The sequence below is a fragment of the Polyodon spathula genome, chromosome 1 (genome assembly GCF_017654505.1).
Source record: "Polyodon spathula isolate WHYD16114869_AA chromosome 1, ASM1765450v1, whole genome shotgun sequence".
Lineage (NCBI taxonomy): Eukaryota > Metazoa > Chordata > Actinopteri > Acipenseriformes > Polyodontidae > Polyodon > Polyodon spathula.
The window spans coordinates 67,557,928-67,585,730 of record NC_054534.1 but is presented as its reverse complement, the minus strand read 5'-3'; the positions used below and the strand labels follow the sequence as shown (position 1 = coordinate 67,585,730).

At 34.4% G+C, this 27,803-nt stretch overlaps 2 protein-coding genes across 5 annotated transcripts in view; one reads left to right on the top strand and one right to left on the bottom strand.

Moving 5' to 3' along the window:
• Positions 1-27,803, top strand: part of lrba (LPS responsive beige-like anchor protein) — a 283,887-nt gene that overhangs the window by 165,458 nt on the left and 90,626 nt on the right. For all 4 annotated transcript variants that reach the window (XM_041260260.1, XM_041260269.1, XM_041260252.1 and 1 more), the window contains 2 exons: positions 6,793-6,939; positions 9,758-9,894. In XM_041260260.1, the coding sequence (XP_041116194.1) occupies positions 6,793-6,939; positions 9,758-9,894 (284 nt within the window). The remainder of the gene's footprint in view (positions 1-6,792; positions 6,940-9,757; positions 9,895-27,803) is intronic.
• On the bottom strand, positions 12,512-14,573 carry LOC121321371 (protein mab-21-like 2). The gene has a single exon (XM_041260290.1). The coding sequence runs from the start codon at positions 13,947-13,949 to the stop codon at positions 12,870-12,872; it is 1,080 nt and encodes a 359-aa protein (XP_041116224.1). The 5' UTR covers positions 13,950-14,573; the 3' UTR covers positions 12,512-12,869.

Genomic DNA, 27,803 nt, shown 5'->3' with positions numbered 1-27,803 from the left:
AGTAAAAACAGCCCTCATTTAAATAGTTCACAGTTAATTTAAAAGAATGCCCACATTAATAAAGAGAACACTCGACAGTAGTAAACCCTTTTGTGGGCTTGTGTTTGTTTGGTTTTGTATGTTTTAAATTAAGTGGCTTTATCAATTAGACTATTTACTTAATTGCTTTTTTTTTTTTTTTTTTGTTTTGTTTTGTTTTTTTGCATGCCAAATAACATTAGCTGGTAAGTAACACAATTTAACTAGACTTAGCTAGAAAATGCTGCTCTAGTTGGCACATTAAAAAAAAAAAAAAATCTAATAAAACAAAATTAAAAGGTTAATAGCTAGTTTAAATAAGTTTAAAATTCAACTTGAAAGCTCTACTTTCACATACTGCACAAGTGTAAAGCATGCCCTGTTTATTTTTAGTATGACCTATAAGGGTAGAAAAGATTGCACAACAAAATGTGCTATTACACTATTGGACTTTAACACCAGATTGGGTCAAATAAAATGTGTAACTGTAGCCCTACAAGTAATTGTGATGTAGCAGTCGTGGTTGTTGTTATTGTTAGCGCCAATTATTTTTAAATCTGTTTTTTAGTTTGGCCTCAATTGTTATGCAAGAAACCCTCTAAAAATGTAGCAATCTATTCCTGTTTGAGTTTACTACAGCCCACATTACAATGAAAAGATAGGCCCCTTTTAGAAAGTCAGACACAGTTACTTAGAATTTTCAAATGGGAGATCTCAGTGCAAAAAAAAAAAAGAAGAATATTTCCAATACAGTACAGTATATTTTTACATTCTGGTACATGTATCCGCAGAAAAAAGCATTGCCCAAGGTATGTGAAACCTATAGAATTAAATTTACAGTTTAATGACCAGCAGCATTGATTAGTCCTCTGGTACATAAAGATTTATTTAACTTGATCATGGACTTGGTCTTTTGTTTTCACAGCAGTGAGAACTAATTAGCAAGTCCTGATTTACATTTAACAAGTGTTTTAAAATTATATAATGTGTATGTATATGTGTATATATATATGTGTATATAATATATATATATATATATATATATATATATATATATATATATATATATATATATATATATATATATATATATATATATATATATACACACACACACACACACACTGAATAGTGCAACTACAATAGAGGATTAAGAAATATGTGGTTTTTAGAATTAAATTATTTGAAGGAAATCCTTTTCAATAATATATATGCACACAATTCAATCTGGTGTTGCTGAAAGTTAAGACATTTTGTTTTACTTAATTTCGGCCAACTAGATTTTAGCAAGATTACCCGAAATACCACAAAATACAAATACTGGTAAAACAAAAAAAAAATTGTCAGTAAGCTGTATACAGGTCCTTGGGCATTTTCATAATTTAAGGTAGCCAAAACAAACATAAATCCTGAGTATATTGTGCTAAAGCCCAGTATTGCTGCTACAAACCATGCTGCGTCTTTTCGTGCCAGATCAGTACATACAATGAGCAGCATTTTGGCTTCAGTCTAGCAGCTTAACCTATTGCACTCTGCCTTAAAGAGCCATTTCTGGGAGAAAATGTCTACAATATGTCACAAGATAGCACAGCAAATGTGGCATTGGTCCTCAAGATGAATGACCAGCCTGACAGTAGTCAATAAGAATGTGGTATAAAAGCAATAACTGTACCAAATCCCAGAATCCTTAGAGACCTAATGGTAGTAATGTGCAGCTGGGATGATGCTGCTGAAGGGCTTGTTTTAGAGAGGTAGTATACTGCCTTTGTGAAAGAAATATGGATTTAACTTTTTTGAATGTTAAGTGAAGGTGGCTGTTGTGTTTGTTGACTTTAAAAAATAAGTAAATAAATTGTAACAAATTTTAAATTCTGAAAAATAATTAACAAGCAGCCACACTAACTACTAATGCATTGGCTTAAGTCAGAAAGTAGCACCTAAATTATTATAAGCCCCTCTAAGGATTATGTTGTCCCCAAAGACATTATAAAAATGTTTAAACGTGTGTCCTCCAGTTCTTTTTTTTTTTATTATTCTACTTTTAAAATGTTAATTTTATGTATAATTATATTAGCACTTAACGACTTGAAAGTACACTTATGTTTGAGTGTATTTTATTTTAAATTAAATAAATAAACATAAAATAATCGGCAAAAGAAATGGATTTCCAGCATGTACCCAGTTGCATCACATCACTTTAAAGGGAAGCACTACTAAAATTACAACAACTGATTCAGTCACGGCATGTTCCTCAGAAAAGTGATCTGGACAGTGGCTATCATAATTAAAATGTGATGTTTTATTTTTACTAGAAACCCTTTTCTGGGTTTTTTTTTTTTATTTTTTTTTGTTGTTTTTTTTTTACTTTTATCCATCGAGATTTTTTAGCAGCTGACGATGGCAGTTTAAAATTTTCAATTAAACCTGAAATGTCATAGCTGACTGACTATTTACATCTGAAATCGGATTAATGTAGTAAATGGAAAATTTGACTTTGAAGGGAATAAAGTTAAGCATTATTAAACAATATCTCCGGTAACTGCTGAAAAGAGATGTAGATTTATCAATAAATCAATCTTTATTTTATAGTAGACCACCATCACAAAGTGCTTTACAAGATGCAGTAACACCAAAATCCATAGTACTTTTAAATAGAGAATTGCATAACATATGATATACAGTAAAAAAAAAAAAAAAAAAAAAAATGTCTAATGCAATACAGTGAAAAATGCATAATACATGATAGTAGCATAATACGTGAAATAATAGCAACAACACAATGTATAATCATAAAAAATACAACTATGACCATTTCGTTTTTAGGTAAATTGAGATACACTAATCCAAAATGGCCTTTTGGTAAATCTTTTTGTCGTCCCTCTACACCAACCCACTTACACACACACACCCACATACCTGCACACACACACACACACACACACACATACACACATTTTGCATTCTGAAGTCCATTTTTAATAAAGTTAAAGGGGTAAATATTTCAAAAGCATATTTTAAATGCTTTTGTTTTATGATATGTACCCAAGTACAATTGTGATCATTCATAGCTGGCCAAGAACTTTAGAACAATTTACACTAAAAACCCCAGAGCGAGGCAGTCCTGTGGAGGCTAGTGATATATTTATGGCTGGAAAGAACCCTCTTTTCTGGGGATTGATTTGGTCTGGATGAGGGCCTGTAGTGCAGAGGTGGCAGAGTAAATACCTGAAGACTAATGTGTCTGTTCTTGCGATCAATACCAGCCCCATGACTACACTCTTGTTAAAAACAAATTTGTTAATTCAGGCAATTTAATTGCCCTTGCTAAGTATGGCTTTAGTAGCATATAAATGGGTATTTTAGCTTCACTCAGAAGCATGACTTAAATAGTGTCATGTAGCAGGTATTATTTACATTTGTGCCTGCTTAAAAGTATTTAGTTAACTAACTTTTATACGCTTTTCTGTATTATTTCTGAAAAGAAATGCCAATTTAGAGCAAAATCACAAAATAATCTGTATTATACTTGGTCTTATATATTTAGCAATTTATATTTCTACAGTGTCGTATTTAGCTGTAAACACATGAGTCATGAACTTCTGCATAAAGACCGTTATTTTAGACTTTAAACTTTATGTACAGAGAATTATTAGTATATATATATATATATATATATATATATATATATATATATATATATATATATATATATATATATATATATATATATATATATAGTGTCTATACAGATATGCACATATATGGGTATTGAGTGTTATTTTATTTTTTGTTTTAATTATGTGCACCAAGCATTTCAGCAAAAATCCTCCAGCCCACACCAGTGTCTATGAAGAGAGCTGATAAAGAGCTTCAAAGCTGTTGGGATTACCATGACAATTGCACTCATGTGCATAAGCACCATGTTTGTTCTCTTTGAAGATGTGGAGTAGCATGGGGATATTGAAGCAGGCCCACTTGCCTTACTAGCTCTGAGAACTGATTTGCTGGTCTAGCTTCAAATGTACAAGCTACAAACCAATGTCCAGAAACTTTTCTTCTGCTGGCAAATCCAAAAAGAGGGAAAGAACACCCAAGTTAGCGCAGACACATTACTGAACACTTGTAGAAATGTTTGCCAGATGATGATTTAGTCATTAACACAGCTGAAAGGTCATGAGAAGGAAGTTTCAGAAGGAAATGCAGCCTCACTTTTTTTTTTTTTTTTTTTTTTTTTTCCGGTTTCACTTTTCTTCTGAATAATTACAAGAAATATTTGGGTTTCTAATGCAGTCTGTTAGCTTCCATAGTTACTTGGACACATTTTAGGGACTGTATCCACTGAAGTGCTGTTCTAATTTGAAGATGAATGTCAGGTACAGCAGAAGCAGCAGGGTCAGTATCCAAACAATGATTTAAAGCCAAATAAGTCACCAGAGAAATATTAAAATACACATTTTACATAAATGTGCTAGATGTTATATGTAGCAGTTGAGTTTAGTAATACTGTCTGATTTGATATTTGTTTAATATCTTTTACATTATTTACTATTTGAATACAGCTAATCTTTTATCTGTTTCAGGATGCTATGTGTAGCTGAAAGTTTCTACTTTCAAATACATTATATCAACAGTTTAGTTATACAGTTGTATTACACCTAAAGATATATTTATTCTTTTATTTTTATTTATTTATTTATTTTTTTACTGATATAATGTTAGAATTACAGCAATTTCCAAAATGGACAGCCTTAACATGTTTTGGATTAGGAAAAGGTTCAGTTCAACACTAGTTATAAATTACTGTTCATATTCATGTTTTGTTATGCACATTAGTGACCATTAACCATATTAAGTCCAGCATAATCATTTTGTTTTTGACCTTACAGCAAAAGGTAGAATTAAATTGACGGAATCTGATATTCAAATCAATAGCTTTGAAATGTCAGATAAGATCTGATCAATATCCTTTACATTTAAATAAAATCCATTGTTTTGATTCTTTCTTATAATTTACCAGAGTGGTGTGTTTGTTTATATTTTTATTCGCATATTTATGTATTCATTTAATTTATAAGTTTAATTTATTTATTTGGTTACTTAGTTTGTAAGTATTGTGCACAACTGTGAAAACTTAAAATGGAGAATATGAAAATGCCGTACATTTTATGTGAAGCCCCAGACTCTGTCTCAGTGGTGACTACTCAGGCATGTGGTGTGTATTAGGAAGCTGGTAGTAATTTCACTGCTGCTAACTAAAAAATCCTCAAGGGGGAGTTAATTACAGGAAGACCATTCTAAATATCACCAAGCTGCATATTTTCCATGACAAGAGATTTTTTTTAGTTTGGACTCTATTTATAAATTAACTTGGCGTTTACACAAAGCTATTTACTAAATAATAACCTTTATTCATTCAGGCAGCAGTCCCCATTGTAATTACAATCTCTTTTCAAAAGGTGATCTGCCAAGCGTCTTGCTGTTTATTGGGAGAAACAAGTGTCAATTCACTTTTTTGGTGATTTTAGTATGCAGCAATCAAGCTGAAGGAATATGTAGTTTATGTTTGTTTTAATAGTTTCTACATTCATATATTGCAGCTTCACCGTAAAGCTTTCTTAGTAAAAATTATAATCAACAAAAGTGTGTCATGAAGTGTTTTTATTTAAATACACAAGTAGATTTATTTGAAAACAGCTGATTGCTATATCACCAGGGAATGCAAAAAGTCTTCTGTAAATATTTACAGATTATAATTTTTTAAAAATAATCTTTTTGGAACTTCAAGTCATGTATGGCAGAAATATGGATATTGGTTTGGAATAGCCTATTTTAACATTTTAAAGGCTGTATTGTGCCTCATTTATCACAGTAGAATATTACACATCATAATATGTGGAATTCCGTTTTGTTAAATTCATGAGTTATGGTCAATAAGTTAGTTTGATTTAGTTAATTTTACTGCTGATTTCACAGATTCCAGTCAGCATGATCTTGGACTACCATAGATAGATAGATAGATAGATAGATAGATATGCTACTAATAGCTTCTTGTATTGGCAAAGTGCTTGAAAACATGACTGGAACACGGTGCTGCTAAACCTACTTGTGATCAATTAAAACGTTCACTGTTACACTAATAGGGGGAAATCTGTGAAAACAATCGAAGTTTGATCAACAAGAGTTTACTGAAATGACCATCAGACTAATCATTTAAGTCACATCGTGTTGCACAATGTAAAAATACCTTATTCGGTTGTTGCAGGGTGTATAACATTTACAATTTAGCGTTAAGTTTGTTGTTTTAATCTTTGCCGTTATTTTTCATTTAAACGTCACATTCTATATATATATATATATATATATATATATATATATATATATATATATATATATATATATATATATATATATATATATATTATTGATGCAATTTCAAATAGTCAAATTAGTAGTTGACTCGCTAATATAGATTGACAAGGTTTTTCTTAAGTCAACACCTTTTTTTAGTTAATAATTGGAATGTATTTAAAGAAAAAAAAGTTTAAAAAAACATTACGAAGGGGTAGTTACCTCAGGGATGCAATGTGTGTAGCATTTTGGAATGTTGATCAGAGTCGTTTGTTGTCTAATTTCTGTTTTTAATAAGATTTAAATTAATGTAATTTAGTTAAATATTTTCATTGTTAACTGATGTGGAGGAGTACGTATGTGTATATTTGTAAAGAGCACAGGGTGTGCAGTACAGCTGCAGAAGTTGATGCTTTGCTGTTGCAGCTCCCGAGGAAGATGTCCTGGTGAAGGGGAAGCAGTCGATCAGAAGCCAGGCTTTGGGGAATCAAAATTCTGAAAGTGAGACACTTCTGGACGGCGACGATGACACCCTCTCCTCCTTAGAGGATAAAGAATTGGAAAACTTAACCGGTAAAGCAATCGCTCATTTCACCTTCTACAGTATTCAAAACAGGAAAAAGGTCTACCTCGCCCGCTGCTGCTCTTGTGTCTACCATATGGGTTAAAACGGGTAATCAAGGGATCATTTCCAAGCATATACTAACAGCGCTGATTTTCTTTAGATCCATTTCTCATTTAATGTAGCCTACTGAGCAGATGATTTCGCAGTATTTGTTGGTATTGCGTGACTGTACTGCGCATTGGTATTATTATTTATTGAAAGGTAAAAAAAACGTTTACAAACGAGAGGATTCGGCCCATCTTGCTCGTTTGGTTGTTAATAGCTTATTGATCCCAGAATCTCATCAAGCAGCTTCTTGAAGGATGGTGTCAGCTTCAACAACATTACTGGGGAGTTGGTACCAGATTCCTATATACTGCAATTTCCTGAAACATTATTGGCTTTTTGTGTGTAGTCAAGAGTATGAGATCACAAAATGTAATTAATATGGTTGCCAAAAAAAAAAAAGTTACGTTTTAAAATATTAAACGTGTGCGTCACACGGTCAAAATATCAACACGTTGTTTTGTTAAATATATATAATATATATTATATATATTAATATAGAGATATATTATATATATATATATAATTATATTTATTAATGTTACAACAAAATGTACACAATATAACCATGCACATCACACATTTTGCTACGCTCATAAAGTACAGTGAAGCGGTATTATTCTAAAGATCTTTGGTTGCCGTAATGCAAGTTTTTCCAATGCTGATGTCAACTTGAATAGTATTTGAGCACACACGCTGACCTCTCATTGCAAAGTCTAAGGCATGAATATATAATATGCACCGTGCATACCGACAACTGGTGGATATGATCCCTCCAAATGCACCGTGCACCGACAATGTACCCTACATTGTATCTATTATAATAAGCATGCTCTACATTTAAAATGAAATACTGTATTGCCCAACAATGTAAAGCTCGAGTTCAGCGAATCGTTTTTAAATGACTATATTGTGCAAATAATATTTGATATGCAGTCCATAAGGTTCTTTCAACGTTGCCTTAAGGTAAAATTGTGAATGCTTTATTTAGTCGGTCTCTTGATACCTCGTGAGTCTTAAGGCCTTCTGCAGTTCCATATGTAATCTGTGTCAACGCCGAAAAAATGATCGGTCACAAAGCTTGGTCGTCTATATCTATTCCAAAACCAGCATACGTCTTGAGCAATGTGAATAATTTAGAAAACACTGCACTTGTCTCATAAGTGAATCGGTGTAGAATAACAGGAAAGCGTCTCATAATGCTGATTTGTATGCAGCCTATTCTATCCCGTTAGTGACAAATCAAAAATGCCCCAGTACACTTACACTGTAATAGGGGTGCGCGGGGAGTTTAATTATAAGATCCTGACAATGGCTATAGGATTAAAATAGTAATCCTCACTGATAAAGTGGTATGGTTCAGAAATGAAGTGGAAATTGCCAGGGGTGTCCGGTAGGACGCCCAACGTCCTGACTCTTGCAGCTGTCTGCTCCGGGTGTAATTGAATGTCTGAGAGTGATTGAAAAATGTTATTTCTCCTCTGGATTACATGCTAATGCACAAAGGGCAAAGGGAGACACCAAAAGAACATATCGCTGCTTATTTCATCCATTTGTGTAAGTGAGCTTGGGGAAATCAAAGCAGTTCTGCTGCTATCAGATGCCCATCTGCAAATACAATGTATTTGTACATTGGGGATAGAGGGCATAGCTCGCCACGAGTCCCCCAGAGCCGCTCTCTCATTGTCATACTGGCATACATTAAGATTGATGAGAGATTAAACACCAGCACCCACCCTGCAATCAATGGAAATGACAATTCATTTGATTTTCTTGGTCGCAATTACTTGCTCATTGATTACTCGGCGCGTGCACATCATTTTTGGTGACATGAATATACGCGTCTCTATTCAAGTAACCGGAAAAACAAACAAACAAACAAACAAAAATATTTTTAAATCGTTTTTAATGGTAACGTGTGTCATACAACAGTATTTCATAAATACGTATTTATAGAAATGTATGTATTTATATGAAACTAAACTCATGTTTAGATAGAAAGAGATAGATCCTGCACATTGTAGGTTTGCTGAGTAAATCGTGATGCATTGGTACAAAACCTGCACATTGCGTTTCAGTTTGGCTGTTTTCCACACCGAATTGTCGCATGTCTTCTGCAATAGTATTTGTGTTAGATAGTAATCTGTGATAACCCGGTCGGCATGATGTGATTATTCCAATAAAAACCCTTTCAGATGTAAATAACCCCCTGCAGCTGTTTATTCCCAGTGTCCCCAAACATGGCAAAAAATGCATATAAAACGCGTAAATAGGCGCAAACACACGCTTGCTTTTTAGGTTTGACTGCTTAATAAATAATTATAGTGTATGTTAAGAGGCGCTTCAGTTGTTTGGAAATTATTAAAACTAATTGTGGAGATTTACAGCGGGGCGATATAAATAGGTTACGTCATTCATTTTTTGACCTGGTGTTAAATTAACAGTGTTTAATCCCGCAGACCTCAAAATATACAGGGTGATTAGAAAGTAAGTTTTACCGCATCAAAGTACCATCTCAATATGGTAAACTTACTTTCTAATCACCCTGTTTATTAGCCATAAATCTGTTTTGTTGTATACTTATATATGCAATATGTGCTCATGTTATCTAGCTATTAAAATAATAATAATTGATTTTTTTTTCTGTTTGTCTAGTTGTGTATATCATCATTTTAACCCCCCTTTTTATTTTGCTATTGTTGTTCTGTTGCCTGTTTTCAGGTCCGATAAGCTTGAGCACTGGAGCCCAGCTGGTTGCTCCAGCTGTAGTGGTTAAAGGGACCTTGTCCATCACGGCTTCAGAACTATACTTCGAAGTAGATGAAGAAGAGCCCAGCTTTAAGAAAATCGATCCAAAGGTAAGAGAGGGCTTTAACTCATTGATCTACATCAGACAGTGTCACAGAGCTCTCTTGGAAAATAGGCATTTCCAGATGTATAATAGCTATTGTATACGCTGCCCCTTTTAGAAAACGTGTTGTATTTAAGCTGATCGTGACTATTGCCTGCCGTTGAATGCGGTCCATTGTGTGGGGGGTTTATCCTTTGTTTTTGCCGGTTAATATTATTGTTATATTCCCAGACAACAATTTGTTTGGTAGTGTTCAAAATGTATCATTTTTACGTGTCGTCACAAAGTGCATTTAGTAAGTCCCCTTATTATTTTATAAAGTGCAATGTTATTCAGTGGTCAGAATAACACCATATGTCACCAGTCTATTGTGGTATTTTAGTATTACATACTGGAGCCGGGATATTCATTTGTTTTGTTTCATGTTACATTAAGTGGATTATCTAAGCCGTTTTCTTTTATAGCATAAATATATATATATATATATATATATATATATATATATATATATATATATATATATATATATATATATATATATATATGTGTGTGTGTGTGTGTGTGTGTGTGTGTAAACTTTTGTAATCCGAAAGAAAAGTGTGGCATACAGGTTGGTGTCTGTTGTTACACGCTGTAGCAGCCATAATGTAAAACTCTGATTTGTTCTATAACCGATGAGTGTTTGTAAAATAATACATTTTTAAAAATGTGTAATTGTTGAACTCGTGGTATTTTAATAACTTTTTTTTTCGCACAGTTTTTAATATTTACTTAAATGTATTTTGAATATTTTGTTACAACAGAATGGCATAGGAATACGTTCTGGATATGTTTGATTGATTAACTAATTTAAAAAGGAGGCCATGTGTTAGAGATGTAGTACATTTTGGACAATAACCATGAAAGTATGTATAATTTCTGCAGTTGTTTAATACATGTATTTAATTTTTGCAGCAGACATTATTTTAAACTAATACTTTATTAAAACATCTGACGTAGCGTTTAACATACCAGATAACTAAACCTTAAGTAATTTGAAAATCAGAACATATACAGTTAAACATGTCTTAGTTATTATAGGTACTGTGTAATTATGGAAGTATGTAGAGTTTAACTGTCGATAATTTCCGGTTAGACTCTGAAGCACAGTTTAATGGGAAATATGCTTATGGTTTGTGATCCCAGCATATTTTTATTCTGCGAGTCTTCGTGCCGGTGAAGGATGACATTAGTATTAAAGTTATTTGTTTTTAAAAGATTATAGGCAGAGGTATGTAAAATACACATTGTGGTGTTGATGCCCTTTTTTTACAGGTCGTGGGAGGCTGTAGAGATGGTGTTTAATTTAGTTATTTTCCTATCCTTGTTGAATTTAGCTGACTTATTTGCCGCTTGTAGGAACCAAAACACCCTGACACGTTTTTAGCATGATCTCAAAATAAAGATAAAATCTTAGCTGATAATGAGGTGAGGTTACTCAACTCATTCGTTCTGCATTATTGCACAGTACCAAGAACGTCGACTTCCTCGTAGTTTAAAAAAAAAAAAAAAAAAAAAAAAAAAAGTTACTACTTGAATCTTTGATCAGTAAACATATTTTACAGGGACAAACTATTTAATTTACTAGTACAGTTAATGTATTAGCTTAATCGTTGCATTTCATTTAGTATCAATATATAGACCCTGCAACAAAACTCTGCGGGAATACTTTAGGTATTTATTTCCCAAACTTACCAAAGCCAACCAGTAAACAAGTGATCGTTGTGGAGTTTTTATAATTGCATGTCAACAGTTGTGTGTGTGTGTGTGTGTGTGTGTTTCATTCATATTTAGACAGCATAACATTCTGTCATATCGTACTGTCATTCTGTCATATGCTCTTCTGTACCTGCAAATAACGGTAAAATAAACAACATCTTGTAAATGTCTTGCTTAAAATAAAACGTCGATAAGTTATCAATATTAGGCCAAGTACCTATCATTTCAATTTTTTTTCTCCTGTATGAATCCAAGCATATTTCTTGTACTGCCGAAATAAAAGTAACAAAAAAAAAAAAAAAAAAAAAAAAAAAAAATACAAGCTATTATGTAAGTTGTAAATGTTATATTTGCATTATATCTGCAGGCCCCAAGCCCTTAAAAGCAAGATTTTAGTCTCCGTTGTTGTCGGAGTCTATACGTTACAAAACAATATTTGTACGTTTTTATATTAAAGTGAAAAATAAACAATTGTAGATATTTGCAATGGGTCTAGATATGAATTGTTTATATCGCTTTTAATACCTACTCTGTCTGCGCGTGACATACTTTTGTTCTGAATAAAAGTGGAGTTAATTAGGACAGAGGCCTAATGCACTTTTCCCCAAAATATAGTTATCAATCTTGTTTTTATTTTTATATACTACGGTCCGATTTATTTATTTAAAAAGCATCTGATACAAGACTTTCGGCATTTAATTCTCCAACATTTCATGTTTAAAAATACAACGATAAACACTCGTGCATCGTTATAATATTAGACTGCGTAATATTACACCTCTATCAAAAAAAAAAAAAGATTTGTAGAAACAAAGATTAACTCATTACCATACTGCTAACAATTTTAATTGAACACAAAGCCAATGTTAAGGTAATTCAATTTTATTACTGTTATACATTTCGATTTTCAGGGCACATAATCAAAATCAGAACTTGGCACTACATTTAACATCAGAATATTTTTTTTGTTTGCATTGAAATAATTTGTGCATATATATATATTTAAATAAGTTTCTTCATTTTGTGGAAAATTAAACAAAAAGGGCGACATTTAGTTGAAAATGTACCTTCAATTTCTTTCTTGTAAAGTCCCATTGCTTCTTTGTAAAAAGTCATTTTTTTCACATTACTCGGAGAAAAGGCAGACCAATCTGGATCACGAATGTTGTTTAATAATAATAATAGCAATATCATAATACATTTCTAGTTTTTTTTTAAATTGCTCTATAGTTTGTCCAGACTTTTTGCATTCGTGAGGATTTCTCTTGCTAGTCTCCAGGTCTGTTTTGCAGCAGCTTCAAGAGCTGAATGGGGCTTTCCTTGAAACAGATCTAAGTTTGGTAGGAAGTAATGAGGGCATCTGCGACACTGCAAACACGAGATGAGCTGCAGGAGGATTCCATTTAATCGGTCTCCGAGACACGATTCGTCCCAATCGGTTTCTCTGGGGTGTTTCTCGCATTCGTAAAGAAGCAGAGTTTTCATGTGATAGTTGTAAAGAGGTTGCCCTGGTAATTCAAGGTGTCGATCGCGCAAAGTCTTGAGGACGGAGAGGCATTTCTTTCTGCAGCCACCCATCAGGAGTCTGTTTTCAGCTTCTCCGAACTGCAAGACCCAGGCATCGCTCTCAGCTGAGCTCTGTTTTCCTGTTAACGAATAGCACTCTTTAGAGAGAAGATTGAAGCCTTCGGCCTTGACTTCGGCTACCCTGTTGGGACCTGGCCACGGGATATGAGGCATCGGCCACTGGGCAGCACTTCGAGGCCAAATGCCTGTGCATTTGAAAGCTGGAGTGATCTGGACTACGTATCTCTCACGGATCCTCAGTTTTACTTCACTGGTGTCTGCTATCATCTTGACAACATCTCGATAGCTGCATTTGTCTACTGCTTGAGCCACCAGTGTCTGAAACCTTGACCTGATCTTCCGGGCAGATAAGTAGCCAGAGGCTGTGATAAACTCTACCCAAAGAGACATGCTTCTTTTTCGCCCGTCGCTGAGTTTTAATACTGCGCAACCAGGCAACGACCCGTCGTCCACAAAGTTGAAAACCCCCATCTGGTTCAGGTAAAGCACTACCTCGAATTCGTTAGGGGAAATAACCTCCATCCCTTCATAGCGTGCTTCAATTTCGCTCAAGGAGCTGATGAAACGGGGCTCCTGTACTTCTACCTCCTTTAGGACGTCCGATACCACCTTGCACACCTCTCTGATGGTCTTGGCTATGGCGGCTTTCCGCGTCTGGCATCTCTCGTTATAATATTTGTTGAGTTGATAAACTAGTTTTGCTTGGGCAGCTATCATGTTTGGGCAAAGGTCCGGGTTGTACACCGGAGTTTCGCAGTACGCTGATGGATCCAATGCTTACCGGTTAAGCCAGAGGCAAGCACTTGAAAAAACAAAACAATCACACACACAAACCAACCAACCAAAAAAAAGTTACTTTGTGATCAACGGTGAAGGGACTTCAGGTGCATCAAGCAGCAGCAGCAGTAGAAATCAGCAAGCTATAAGATTAGAAGAGCGAGTAATTAAGTCCATTTAAACAGCAAATCAGAATGAGTGAAAGCGAACGATCTTTAAAAATGTGTTGTCCGTCCTCCTTTTGAGCCCTTATGTGTTAACTGACGAAAAGCTGACTGTGATCTTTCATGTTTTATTTTTGCCCCCTTCTTGCCGTGTAACTGCTCCTTTATATATAACACTGTGTCTGCTACGTTACCCGGACTCAGTTGAGAGTGCTGCAGTTGTTTAGTTATGAATGGTCCCCAAGCTGGAGTGAAGGGGGCTGGGCTTTACATCCAGCAATCACAGACTGAGTTGTCAAGGTAAACAGCCAATCAGGCTTTCAACCAACAAGCACACTGGACAGGAGAAACACTTTCCTCTGAAACGTCCATTACAGGGTAACAGCACTGCTAGGTTTTTAAAGAGAGTGGAATTATTTACAGATATATTTCAGTATACTGTAGACGTAAAAAAAAAAAAAAAATCATTCAGCTGTAAAACGAGCGTATTTGCGAGTAAGCAACGCGTTTGGTGTATTGGTTTTGTTTAGCTGATTGAATTTATGCTGCATGCATAGTTTTTATAAAATGAAAAGTAAAACATTCAGGATTATAGAGAAAGTGCTACAACCATGATGTACATTTAAGACATTTTTTTATTTTTTATTTTTGTATGTTGCCCGCCTTAATGTGCTTATTACTTACTAATTCAATGCAAGAGTTAATTTTGGGATCCTCAATATGCATTTAAGTCGTGTGGCGATTTATAGTCATACTGAAATTCGTTAATATTTTTGGTTGCATCTCTAGCTTGGATATGTTTAAATAATTGCTATAAAAAATACATTTGTATGTAATCTTTCTCATAATAAGACTCATTGTATGTTTGAATTAAGGAATAATAATAATAATAATAATAATAATAATAATAATAATAATAATAATAATAATAATAATAATAAAAAAACTGGCTCCTTTAGGGCTTTAAGTAGGATGAGAATCTTGTTTTTGTTTATTATAAATAGAAAAATCGGAGGAATATGTTCTCGAATAAAATGTATCCTTATAGTCACAAAATGTTTCCTATACAGTTTTTAATGTTTTATCTTGGTGGTATTTTGTCTTTTTTCTAACTCTGTCATCCACCAGCATACAACCTATATTGTATTAAAATATGCAGAGTTATGTAAAGTTCAGTAAACAATTATTATTGGTTCCTCAGTGTATATATTGCGTTGTTTATATATATATATATATATATATAATATATATATATATATATATATATTATATATATATATATATATATATATGTGTATGTGTGTGTGTGTGTGTGTGTGTGTGTGTGTGTATGTGTGTATTTTTCCTTGTGTCTAGGTTATTTCATTTTTTCCCCTAGAAATAAACTCTAGCCTATATCCTAAATTACCACCAACTTGCTCATATTGCCTCTTTGTATTTGTAAGTTCGTTTTGTTATTTGTGTTGTTCATCTTCTGTTACGTTCTACAAGATTACCATTTAAAGATCTATATTATAGGCTTATATTGAGGTTAAGCATTTTTTAGCACGTGGAAATAGCAAGTAATTGCGGGAAAAATAAACAAGGCCATAATTGATATAGTTTCATTTTAATGGTCTTCTGTGTTTATAGGTTGGGCCACTGTTTATTTTGTATTTTATTTTTAAATATATAAAGACAGTCGAAGTGATTAGTAAATGTAAATTTGTGACAACTGTGTTCCCTCGCCTCTGTTTTAATTACTAAACGTGTGTTAATCAGATGAGGTTTGCGGATTTTCCCTTACGAGTTGCTAAGACTGAGAATAAAGATGCAACACATTTGGTCGGTTACCTACAGCTAAAATAAACCAAAACAATGTTGTGCTGTGTCCTTATCTGTTGGGTACATCTGGGAAACGATTACTTCCAATGGATCATTCGATAAATATAGCTGTCATTCAAGCAGTCCGCTTCAACCCACTGTTTATCTTTTGTTTCCCCTTCATTCATTACACACGCATACGCACAAACGCATTGGTGCTAATTGAGTTGTTTATTGAACACGGGGCACTTTGTTCTCTGTTGTTGTATTCAGTGTTGACATCTTGGTAGGCGGGAAAGCAAATAGCTACTGTTTAGGTTTTAATAGACCAAACAACCCCGCAGCCAATGAACCAGCTAAACAAGAGGCGTGAACAGTATATGCAACTGACGCGTGCGCTGATCATAACTGCAACGAAGAATGGTAAAATAATAATTATTTCTTTTTTCAGAAATTCTGTATATTTACAAGGATGAAATACAACCACTGTTTGTTGTTTTTAGAGATATCTGTTTATTATACGACGGGACGTCAGTAAACATTTAACATGGTTACATTATATTTATAGTGTAATACAATCAAAATGCATGTCTTTTTTTTTTTTTTTTTTTTTTTTTTTGTATTTTGATTTTGAGAAGCCTCGTGATACCACAGTACATTAATTGTACAATAATCCAAAGTGATTTACATAGCTGCTTTTCAAAATGAATGCGGTTTTAACGTTTTCAATTTTAAATTGCAATAAAATATTTCTGTCAAATAAACGACTTTAATGGATGTGATAAAGCAAATATTGCCTGTAAATATGTTGCACAGCACTCTGCTTTGTTAAAGTGGCATTGTGTTTATCGGCAGCGGAACTTGTCGGAATGAATAATTTAAAGAGACAACATCAGAGGTTGGAATTGAAGAGCCCTTATCACCTCTAACTCGGATAGACTCGGTTTAAAAGTCAGATACTGTATTATGTGCAAGAAGAATGAAGTAAAAAGAGCTTCGTTCAATGAAAAGCACTTGAAGCCCTCGGACCCACTTTATCTATGTTCACTTCTCAAAGCCTCTAATCATACTTGAGTTAATGAGGCGGAGGTCTGGTAGTACTTGGCAATAAATTCATTAGGGAGGTTGTTGGACATTCCCTTTAACTAAAACACGCCGTGTTTGTTTTGGTTAAGTCCCTTAACAAGTCAATTAGTATCAAGTCAATTATCGTTTATTTTATTTTATTTTTTTACTAGCACCTATTTGATTTAAAAAAAAAAGAAAAGAAAATCTTCATAGTATTATATATTTAAAACAGATTATAATAGTTTGTAAAATGTAAATGTAGCCTATAGTGCAGTTGCTATAATTCATAGCAGTTCATTCATCAGAAATGTGATCTCATGAAAAAAAAAAAAAACAAGCCTAGTGTCTGGATTCTTCAATATTTAAATACAATATTTTACTCAAATTATATAGTACACATTTCCAGGATGCATTAATTTTGCATCGTGTGTTAATAAATAAGCCCTATGGTGGTATTATTATTATTATTATTTTTATTATTATTATTTTTTAAGATGCAAAATGTATGTTTTTCTTAAGATGTATGCTTTTTTAAGAAAGGTGTGCCCATTGTTATATTGTACATTCATTACTTTCCTCTGACTGCAGATTGTGTAGTATGTGCCTTTTTACACAGTTCATACTTGAATGAATTTACACTATGAAAAGAACTCCAGTTGTTTGTTAGACCTAACTCTAGCAGCATTTCACCTTGTAGCAGTCTTGAATTAAGGTAGTTGTTTTGGATTCCTGCATTTTAAGCTACTTTCAGTAATCGATCAAATAACAGAATAATTTTCAGGTTACTGGAATATGAAAATACAAGTAGCAACCTGCTGTAATCTACAAACAATAAGAGATCACAGTAAAGCAACATGGAAGCCTGCATACACCAAAGATTCAATTAGTTTATGTTGTGTATTGTTATTGTCCTACATTCCTTAAGTCATGTTCAACGTCCTAAAAACTCTGTTTCCATTTATAGAAGTGCTGTATGGGGGAAAATAGCTATTGCCCATTCCCTGTCATTCCCATACATTCTTGCAGTGTTGATTAAGCTCAGAATGCTGCAGGGAAAGAGTAGATTTGAAAAAGAATGATTCAATGGTATATGTTGTGTTTGCTTTGTATAAAGCCAAGCTAATAGTTTTAGTAAATGCTCCTGCAAAGCTGACAGTTGTAATCCTATTTATGTTAACAGATAAATGATGCTGCATCATGGTTCTTTTGGGAGTTATCCTGTTCAATTTCAGGCCCGTAGAGAAAAAAAAAAAAAAAAAAAAAAAATCTGCTTGATGAGCCAAACACGATTTGTTTATGGCTTTAAACCATATTAAGAAGACAGGAAAAAGCCATTCATTTATAGTTCAGTCTCCTTTTGCTCAATTAATGTCTGAAGTGAAAATAACTTCAGCTACTGGTGTGTGGATGAATACAATATTAGTTTTTATTTGAGCTTTTTCAAATTAAACATTTCCTTTAATATTATGACATGTTATTCCAATCTCTCTCTTTTTTTATTTCAATTTTAGGTTTTGCAGACTAGCAAACAAAAGTGAAGAGGCTTGCTATTGTGAAAGCTAGGCCAAGACGTTTTCTATCTGTTTAGTAGCCTACTGTTAAGAGTAGCTAGACTTGAAATTGACAAATCTATTGCTGTTTTACTTAGATATTTAAACTGTTCCCAAATGCTTGATATTTTAAGATTAATTAGGTTTGCAGGCATTTTGTCCTTGTTTGCGTTCTATAGTAAGTTGTCAGAAAACCAGAAATGTAGCTTCTAGCAGTGGGATGGGTAAACTAAAATAGCACGTGTAATGCATTTAGTAAAATTGCTCACATTTTAGAGTTGTCCTTCTTGCTTGCACTTGTTTTCTTTGGACTTCTATGTGGAGGGCGTACACTAGTAAGGGAAAACAAACAAAAAAAAATGCAGCATTACTGAGATATTTTGTTATATTCAGAATTCAAAGTCAGTGTTATTTTAAAATTGAATTGCACTGATTTAGAAAAGTGTTGTTATGGTATTGTGCAGAATAATGTGTCTCTGTAAAGGCATATTACACGTCTAGTTTTTTAGTCTCCTAGAACACTTGCAAATATTAATTGGCCATTATATGTTAACAGCTATTTTTTCTGGAAAACACATTTTTTGGATTATTGATTCTAAAGTGAAGGTGGCACTATGGCTTGCTACTCTCGTCTATTATAAAGCCAAAGACATTACTCAGTGTAGGTAAAGTAGCAGGGGAGCAAGAATGGCAGTTAAACAAAGTCTGAAAGATCTCAACAGAGCTGCAATCAGACCCATGTCATAAGATAACATGTATATGTGTGTGTGTGTATATATATATATATATATATATATATATATATATATATATATATATATATATATATATATATATATATATATATATATATATATATATATATGTGTGTGTAATATAATATTACATACACATTTATCTTATGTAGTTATTAATAAATACCTGCGTCTGCCCGTTTTTTTGTTGGTATTTGCACAGGGTTTACTATACGAGTCGATATCCACCCCGTTTCCTGGCTACTCTGACATTGAGTGGGTTGTGAATAAGCTTGTATCTTATAGCACTCTGTTCTTTAATTCTCATTTTGTTATATATTGTTAAATGTATTACCAGTATCGGTATTCTGGGTGTGACATCATTTTCAGCCAATACAAGCCATATGAACTATCTTATCCAAAGAACATTGAAATGGCCGTATCGCATCGGTGTCAATGTCTGCTATATGTGTTGCAGCTTTTAAATGTTCAGTAGCAGATATTGTAGATTGTTGGGTGGAAGTATTTATTTTCTTTTATTACAGGTCCAGTCTATTGAATGTTTACAGAGGTGTCATAACAGATTAAGAAAGAAAAAATAAGCTACAAAGACAGCTCTAATGTTAAGTTTATTTAAAGGATTGGTTTATTAAGATCAAAAAGCCTTGTGCAACTGTTGTGATGGAGCATTATTTTTAAGTGAATCGCCCAGAGAAGGTCTGTGGACTGTGCTAAGTATTTATAGTGAATGTAGCCGTTTTCCAAAACTTGTGTTATTCTAGAGCAGGGATCTCCAACCCTGGCCCTGGTGAGCCCAAACCCTGAAGGTTTTATATGTGTCATAATGGTGAAAGATCTGGAACACGTGTTAATCCTGACTAATTAATTAATTAGAAACTGGTTTGATTAATTAATTGAGTAATTGGTTGGAGTGAAAACCAGAAGGTCCTGTGACTCCCTAGGACCAGAGTTAGAGACCCCTGTTCTAGAGGCATTTAGTGAAAAAGTGTAACTACTGAAGCAGTCATATCATAGCAATATGAGATTGAACCTGTCCATTTATATTGCCTGTTAAATGCAAATTGAATAACATAAATTGCCATATAGGGTTATCAGCCTATTTGTATATTCAGAATGCTCACAATTTTAGCTTCAGGTATAATTCACAGGCAAGCTTCTTGGCCATCACAGGAGGGGAAGGCTGGGAAAATAATGACTGCACAAAAGGGTAGCGTTTTCTGACTGCCTGGGTGATCTCATCATATGTAAGGAATCTGTGCCAAGTAAACACAGGCTGTTTTGATTTTATAATGGATTATCTGTAGATCCCAAAGAGCCTTTTATACATTTTTTAAATTAAAAAAAAAAAAAAAAAAAAAAAGAAAATGTGCTGAAGACTCGTCTCTGGTCTACAGTGAGAAATCTTTGATCTGTCTTAGTGTGACTGCTTCCCAGTGATTCTTTGCTGTGACTGGACACTGTACATGCCCTTTCACTTTGTTATCTGATAAGCCCCCAAAAGGAGCTGTCTCATTTACCAGGTCTGCAGGGAGACTCATCCAAATACTTTTAAAAGCTGCCATTTATTATCACCTTTGCCTGGAATATGCCTGGTGTTTTGTGGGAATTTTTGACTTGCCATGCTAGACTTACAATGCACGGTGCCTGTGTGTTACTATGAGTGTTACTTTCATTTATACAGGGTCTGTTTTTACATCTTTTTATCAGTGTTACCAGGGGGTACTTCATTACATTAATTTTGAAGGGTGGTATTTATTGGTTTTATTATTGGGATTGAGAACAATGTTGTACTTCCTGGCATTTAGCTCTTTCCAGCTGCTTTTTTTTTTTTAAACTGCATTTGGAAATGACAAAGAGATCATGTCAATTAGTACAAAACCAGTGACTGATGTATATTACTTAGTTTTGTGCTGAAAGGCAAGTTAGCAGGGAAGTTATAACTGATTGTTGTCAGCTGGATTCTTGTGGAATTAAAACAAAAAGTCCACATTTTAACAAACCAACATTTCAGTTTTAATTTCTGCTTCGTCAATAACTTTTGCCTAGCAGGTGATGGGACTTTATTGCTAGATCTTCTGATCTCTCAAAATCACAAAGAATATATTCTAGTTGAAGTTTTGTGCAGAAAATATCTTTAATGTATTTGTAAAACATAAAAGCATGAAAGTTGGTCAAGTTCATCTTGTAGAGTCTCAAATAGATTGAGATCTAGCCATTAGGATGGCAATAGAAGAAATGTGCTGTTCAGATCCACCCCTCACCCCATTTGTTGAGAGATAGGGGCAGTGGTTTTCTGCTATTGCCTATTCCCATCAGGAAAGAACTGCATCTGGCATGCTGTTCAGGTATACCTGAAGGCCGAGGTCTGTGCAATCACAAGATCTCAGTTCACTTGAGGTGCTATGGATTGAGTCTGACCCTTGCCTGAGTAAGGACAACTCACTATCACACATTTTGATGCCTTCGAAAATGCACAGACACTCCAACATTTTATGGTATTTGTGGTGCCTTCAAGTTGTTATGGCTGCATGAGATTAATCAACTTGCTAATAATGATGACCACAGGGGTGCTAATTGATTCGCAGGACAATGCCTGTGCATAGCTGAACTGATGATGTGATGTTAGCAGATGTGCTGATTGTATATTTTTAAAACGTTATGAAAGGTAATTATTTATGCACAGCTGGTTGCTTTCCAAATCCTACACGGGTATCTTGTTGCATCTCAATTTGGGTATAAACCGATACTCATCCCTGAACTATGTGTTATCCCCTGCCATGGATGTATAGTAGACGTGTTTTTCTCTATGCAACTAATGCTTCAATGACATATATTGTATGCTATATACTGAGAATTTGTTCATCAAATAGCAGGGAGATGCCATTGCATAGCAGTCGGAGCCACTACCAGTTTTACAAGTCACACCTCAGTAATGGTTATACAGGTACCTAAGATCAATAAAGCTTAAATTGTGGGGGGCATATAGTGTGTACATTTTATGAAGAGTGGTTACAAGACATTTTTCTGCATGCTGTGAATGCAGGTTGTGGAGACCTACTTTTTCATAATATCAAATAACAAATGGACATTGGTTACTCTGTAATTTGTGAAGTTATGGATGAAAGGTGGGAATCTGTTAAAATGACATTCTTTAGTAAAACCTAATAGTGCCATGCTTAGCCAGTTATGATGAAATGGACAAACTCTACTGTATGTTGTATGAAAATCTGGTGGTTTATGGACGCAGCCTCTCAATTCGTATGTAAGAAACGCTTATTTAATTGCATGTGTGTTGTGTGTGTAAATGCGGACTAAAATATCAGTAAGAATTAAATAGCTTAGTGAAGGTTCTAGAAATTTATTTAAGAAAATGTGTTGTGCATGAAACCAGCTTTTGAGGTACTGGACTCATTCATTGAATGGTTTCTTCTAGGAATGCGCCTCTGCGCTTCATTGATTTTATTTAAATTGTTTTAATAGAAAAAAAATGATTAGTTGTGCGACAGCCTTTCTTTTGTCTAAGGTGAAATTTTGGCAGAAGATTTATTAGCTGCTTACTATGTGGACTTTTTTGTGTACTTTTTTGGATTTATGATGAGGTGACCTGAAGGATGCTTGAGCTATGTGTTCTAGGGCTTGCCCTGACTGATAACACCCTTGTTGGTGTGAAAAGTGCGATTTCAGATTATGACAGTTACAGCTTTCTGTTTTGTTTAACTTGTCAGTGGACTTCCTGTAGTGCGTGGAGGGCAGCACCCTGTACAGCTGGACTGCATTCAGTTTCGACTGCCTAGGTTACATTTTTATGGGCAGGTCCGGTCTGGTCCTAATTGATGAGGAGGAGAGGGGAGGGTGGGGGTGTGTGTACTGTTCTGTGTGGCAGTTTCGTATCGTTAGGTTGTCCTAAAAAGCATGTAAGCAGTCACTGCCCCTTTCTTGTCAGAGTCAATCTTAGATGGGAGCTGACAATCAAAGAGGGCAGTGACAGGAGCCAGTGTGAAGAGGCTATTGATTTTTCACTATGGATAGTTTGTACAATGGATAACAGGCGAATGAGGCAGGTATGTCATTATCAATGAGCCTAGTAACAGTAGCCACAACCCTCACTCATTTTTCCTTCACCGTTGACAGAGTGCATGGTCCCGGTGTGATCAATAAATCACTCAACCTCTCAGTGATAAGCATTCGGAAAAGGATTCAGAGGACAGACTCTGTTCTTTTAACTTGTCCAATGCGTACAATTTGTTGTTCATCAAGAGGAGGGCAGTGTCATTATTGCAGGCAAGCCTCTCTCGATTTAGTTTCAACAGAAGTTAAAGGTAAATTCTTATTTGTCAGTTCAGCATTGCAACTTACATATGGAGTTCTGTTTTTCCTTTTTTTCACCTGTTTGCGTGGACCTTCATTATAAAATGCAATTACAGTTTTCAGCCACTGGGGAATTGCATCGTTTTTTGTTTTGTTTAATTTTACACAACAATCGTGCGATAAGGGCAGTTGACTTTTATAACCACCTTGTATTACACAATGTAAAAAACAAATACTTTATTTTTTAAATGCCATTGTTACAGAAAACATCATTTGCCCATTCTGTGTTTTTTTTTTTTTTTTGGCTTTGTCAATAAAACATAACAGTTGACTGGGCAGCGTTTTCTGATGCAGACGTGTAGTTTTCTGTGGCAACTCAAATCTCAACACACATGCAAACAATTAAAACAAATCTTTAAACAAGTTGAAATGAAACAGGAGAGTAAATGTTTTGAGTTTCCTAAAATAAGCTATTGCTATGATTTCTTTAACAATGTTTATGATGTTACGCAGAACAGAAGTCTGAGGCTTGGTCGTGGCATCGCTGCTGAATGTCTTGTGTACAGCTTTTCTTTTTTCTAAATCTGCTAGAATTGAAGCCCCTGTCTGACATCCAAACACAGCAATGACTGTGATGAACGCATTAAAGAAGGTCTCTGTCTTAAATACTTTACTAAGGTTCTCTTAAAATGCTTTCAGCAGTGCTAGGGAGGTCATTGTCATATGGGAAGATGATGTGTTTTACAGTATTCAATCTGAGTAAACATGATGTTTTTATCAAGAAAAAGCAAGTAAAACTGTTATTTGCTCATGGCTTTATTTAGCCTGTGGTGCTGCACGCCAGGTTGAATTATTGTACAGTTCGTTCTTAGATTTATGGTAAAATTGCAAAGAATACATCTCTTTCTGGTAGACTTATTCACTTTCAGCGCATGTTTTTTGCTTGCAGGCATTACATAGTATTCTTTCTTTAACCCTCCTTGTGTGTGCTTTTCAAAAACACTACAGTGGTTTCAAAAGCCACAGCTACATTTCGAAGAGAATGTGAGATTTCGCTAATTGCTTCCAAAGTATTACTGATTTGAATGCTACATTCGAAGGCCAGTGCACACACAGCCTGACACCCTTCTTTAAAATATATGTATTCAATTCTTAAGGATGAAAGGCAGAGCTGAACAGGCTGAACCTTTTCATCTTCTGCTTCATGTGTGAAGCATTTTGTTGCATTTGCAGTCTGGGCGCTGACATGCTTTGTTATTGCAGAAATGTAAAATAAGGCTAGGGGAACGCTGCAAATTAAATTTTCATGAAAGAAAAGCTTAATCAGCAGTGACAGTGTGGGGGAAAGATGATTGCCACTTGGTCATTGTGGGAAAGCACTTAGACTTGGTGTCAGTGCTTCTGCTAATGATGACTAATGTCTTCCTCTGAACAAGTGCATGCTCAAACATGCTGCTGCAGCTTGACGAATGAAGAAACAAGATGGTATTCCGGAGAAGGACAGCAAAAGTTTGCACACAGTAAAACAAAGAGTATTAGGATATGCAACGTATTTTTAGCTGATTATCGAAACGTCTTTTGATGCACTCTCCTTCCACGAAGGAGTGGATAATAAAATTGTCTTTTGACTTGTGTGTTCATTTTTATCATGTTGTTATTTGCCAGGTGTGAAAATAACCTTGGCTAAATGCAGTGATATTGATAGAACATTGGGCATGCAAGATTAAAAATAAATAAATAAAAAAATAAACAAGGTTTCTCCGTTTTTAGGAGAGAATTTCACAAATATTTACCCCTTCAGTGTTTTTGAAGAAGTAAAATTGTGTAAATGGAATTTCTTGGTCTAATCTGGTAGATTACAAGGGTTAAAAATTACCAAATTGCAAACCAAAATGTATGTCAAATCTCAGTGGGAAAACAATATATAAAGTTTTCACAATTTTGTTAATGTGTGTGTGTCTATGTAAGCAATAAGGCACAACGGGGTGTGTGATATACACTCATATCACCACGCCCCGCGTGCATTGCAGGTCACAAAGCAAAGCTCAAACTATTTTTTAGCCTTTTCCATATAACTTTTTTTTTTTTTTTTATAAAACCAAAAATTATTGCATGAATACATTTTTTAATTTTATTCTTTAAAATAGATGTTGAATAGAACATTGCCATTAAAATTGCAGTTTTTCTGTATTTGATTTGTTATACTACTTCTTGGTTTGTTCATTACATTTTAGTTAAAATATTAATGGCCATTTTCACCATGAAACAGCACAAACGAGTCGGCCTTTAAATCACACAGAACCTTCCTCACAAGACCTGCGACAGTATCAGGTGACAGTGTTGTTTTTTAATTTTAAATTTAATATTGGCCTTTGTTATGCGGGGCAAGGAGGTATGGTTACCAGATGTGTTCTACCACTTCACAGTGGCGAGAACGACGCAATTTGCATTATAGAATACCTGTACTTATCAAACTGACTGCAGTTTACGGCTGGACAACGTGGAGAACTACTGGGCCCATGTTAAGAAACAATTTAAAACAATGCAGGGCACAGCAGAAGAGATGATACCACTGTATCTGGACTCATTTATCTGGAGAGAAAGGTACAGCAGGAATTGTCGAGATGCAGTTATAAATCTGTCAGATGCACAGTTGCGCAGGGGGTGGGACCACAGTGTTGCCAGATTGCATGGGTTCACGCCCAATTGGGCTTGTATTTTTTGCATTGTGCATGAAACAATGGCCTGGTACCTAATTTTTGGGCTAGTTTTGGGCATTTGTGTGGGTATTACATTTGGATATATTTTGAATAGTTTTAAAGTATTAGCAATATTTTTAAGCAAAATACTAAGCTATGTGATACACAACCCTTAGTGTTTACAACACTGTTGCTAAACGTTGTAAAAGTAACACGCATCAATATCTGTGATATGACGTACATTCCATTATTGGGTAGCGTATTTCTTTGGGCTACAAACGGAGCACTTTCTAAAAAGCATAATCTGGTAACAAGCATTATTGCAAATGAGAATTGCAAAAAGGGATTACTTGATTTAAAGAAAAGTAATGGTTGATTTGATTTTGTATTTCAGGTGAACGTTTAGTAATTGTCAGGGATCCTCGTTTTCCGCAATACAAAAACCGATATTCTCCAATCTAAAAATAAATAAATAAGTAAAAATCAAATAAATTATTCCACAATTAAAATGTCTGAAATTGAATTCTAGTGGTGCATTGATATCTACCAGTGATTTGACCCTTTTTGAAAAGAAGTGCTGACCCGTGGTGATATGCTGTACTATCAACACCTCCATATGACCTGTTTTGACCAATCAAGATATAGTATTTAAAATACCCTTATATATTATATATATATATATATATATATATATATATATATATATATATATATAGATATAATATATATATATATATATATATATATATTTATTTATTTACCCATGGAGGACTTTTATCTTTTTACATCTCTCCCTATAAGGATTTAGTTCCTTCTTTTCTGGGGTGTGGAGCTGCTGTCATGAGAGTACAGGTCAGCCATACTCACCTTGCTGAGACTAACAGGAAGATTGGTTGCATAGCTAGCAGGAGTCCGTCAGTCAAGCGCTTGCATGTTTGTTATGTTTTGACAAAGTCGGTAATTCCTTAAATTAAACAAGGCTTCTCAGTAGGTAGTCTTAAGTGGTATTATCACAAGTGAGTGAGTGTGTGTTTGTTTGTTTTAGTTTTTTTTAAGTAGTTTGTCAAGGAGGTGGAGTGTGCCTCATGGCTTACAGTTCATGTCCAGAGGCACTAGTCTGTTAAAAGGATATTAATGTGTAAAAACTTCAATTTCACGGTGCTGTCAATATTGGCCCCTAGAGAACAGCCAGTGCATTACAGAATTAACACTTGATAGTGTGCTATAGTAAATCATATACAATTTTTATGGCTCGCATGGTTGCCTCGTGTATCACTTACGGAGAATACTTTGGTGTTCAGGTAGTCTTATTTACCTTTTTAATATAAATGAATTGTAACAGAAATTCTTCAAATACCTGTTACATATATACTATGAAGCGTATCATCAGAGTTAATAATAGCAATAAGAATACTACAATGTTTATAATCTTAGCTACATTAGTTCT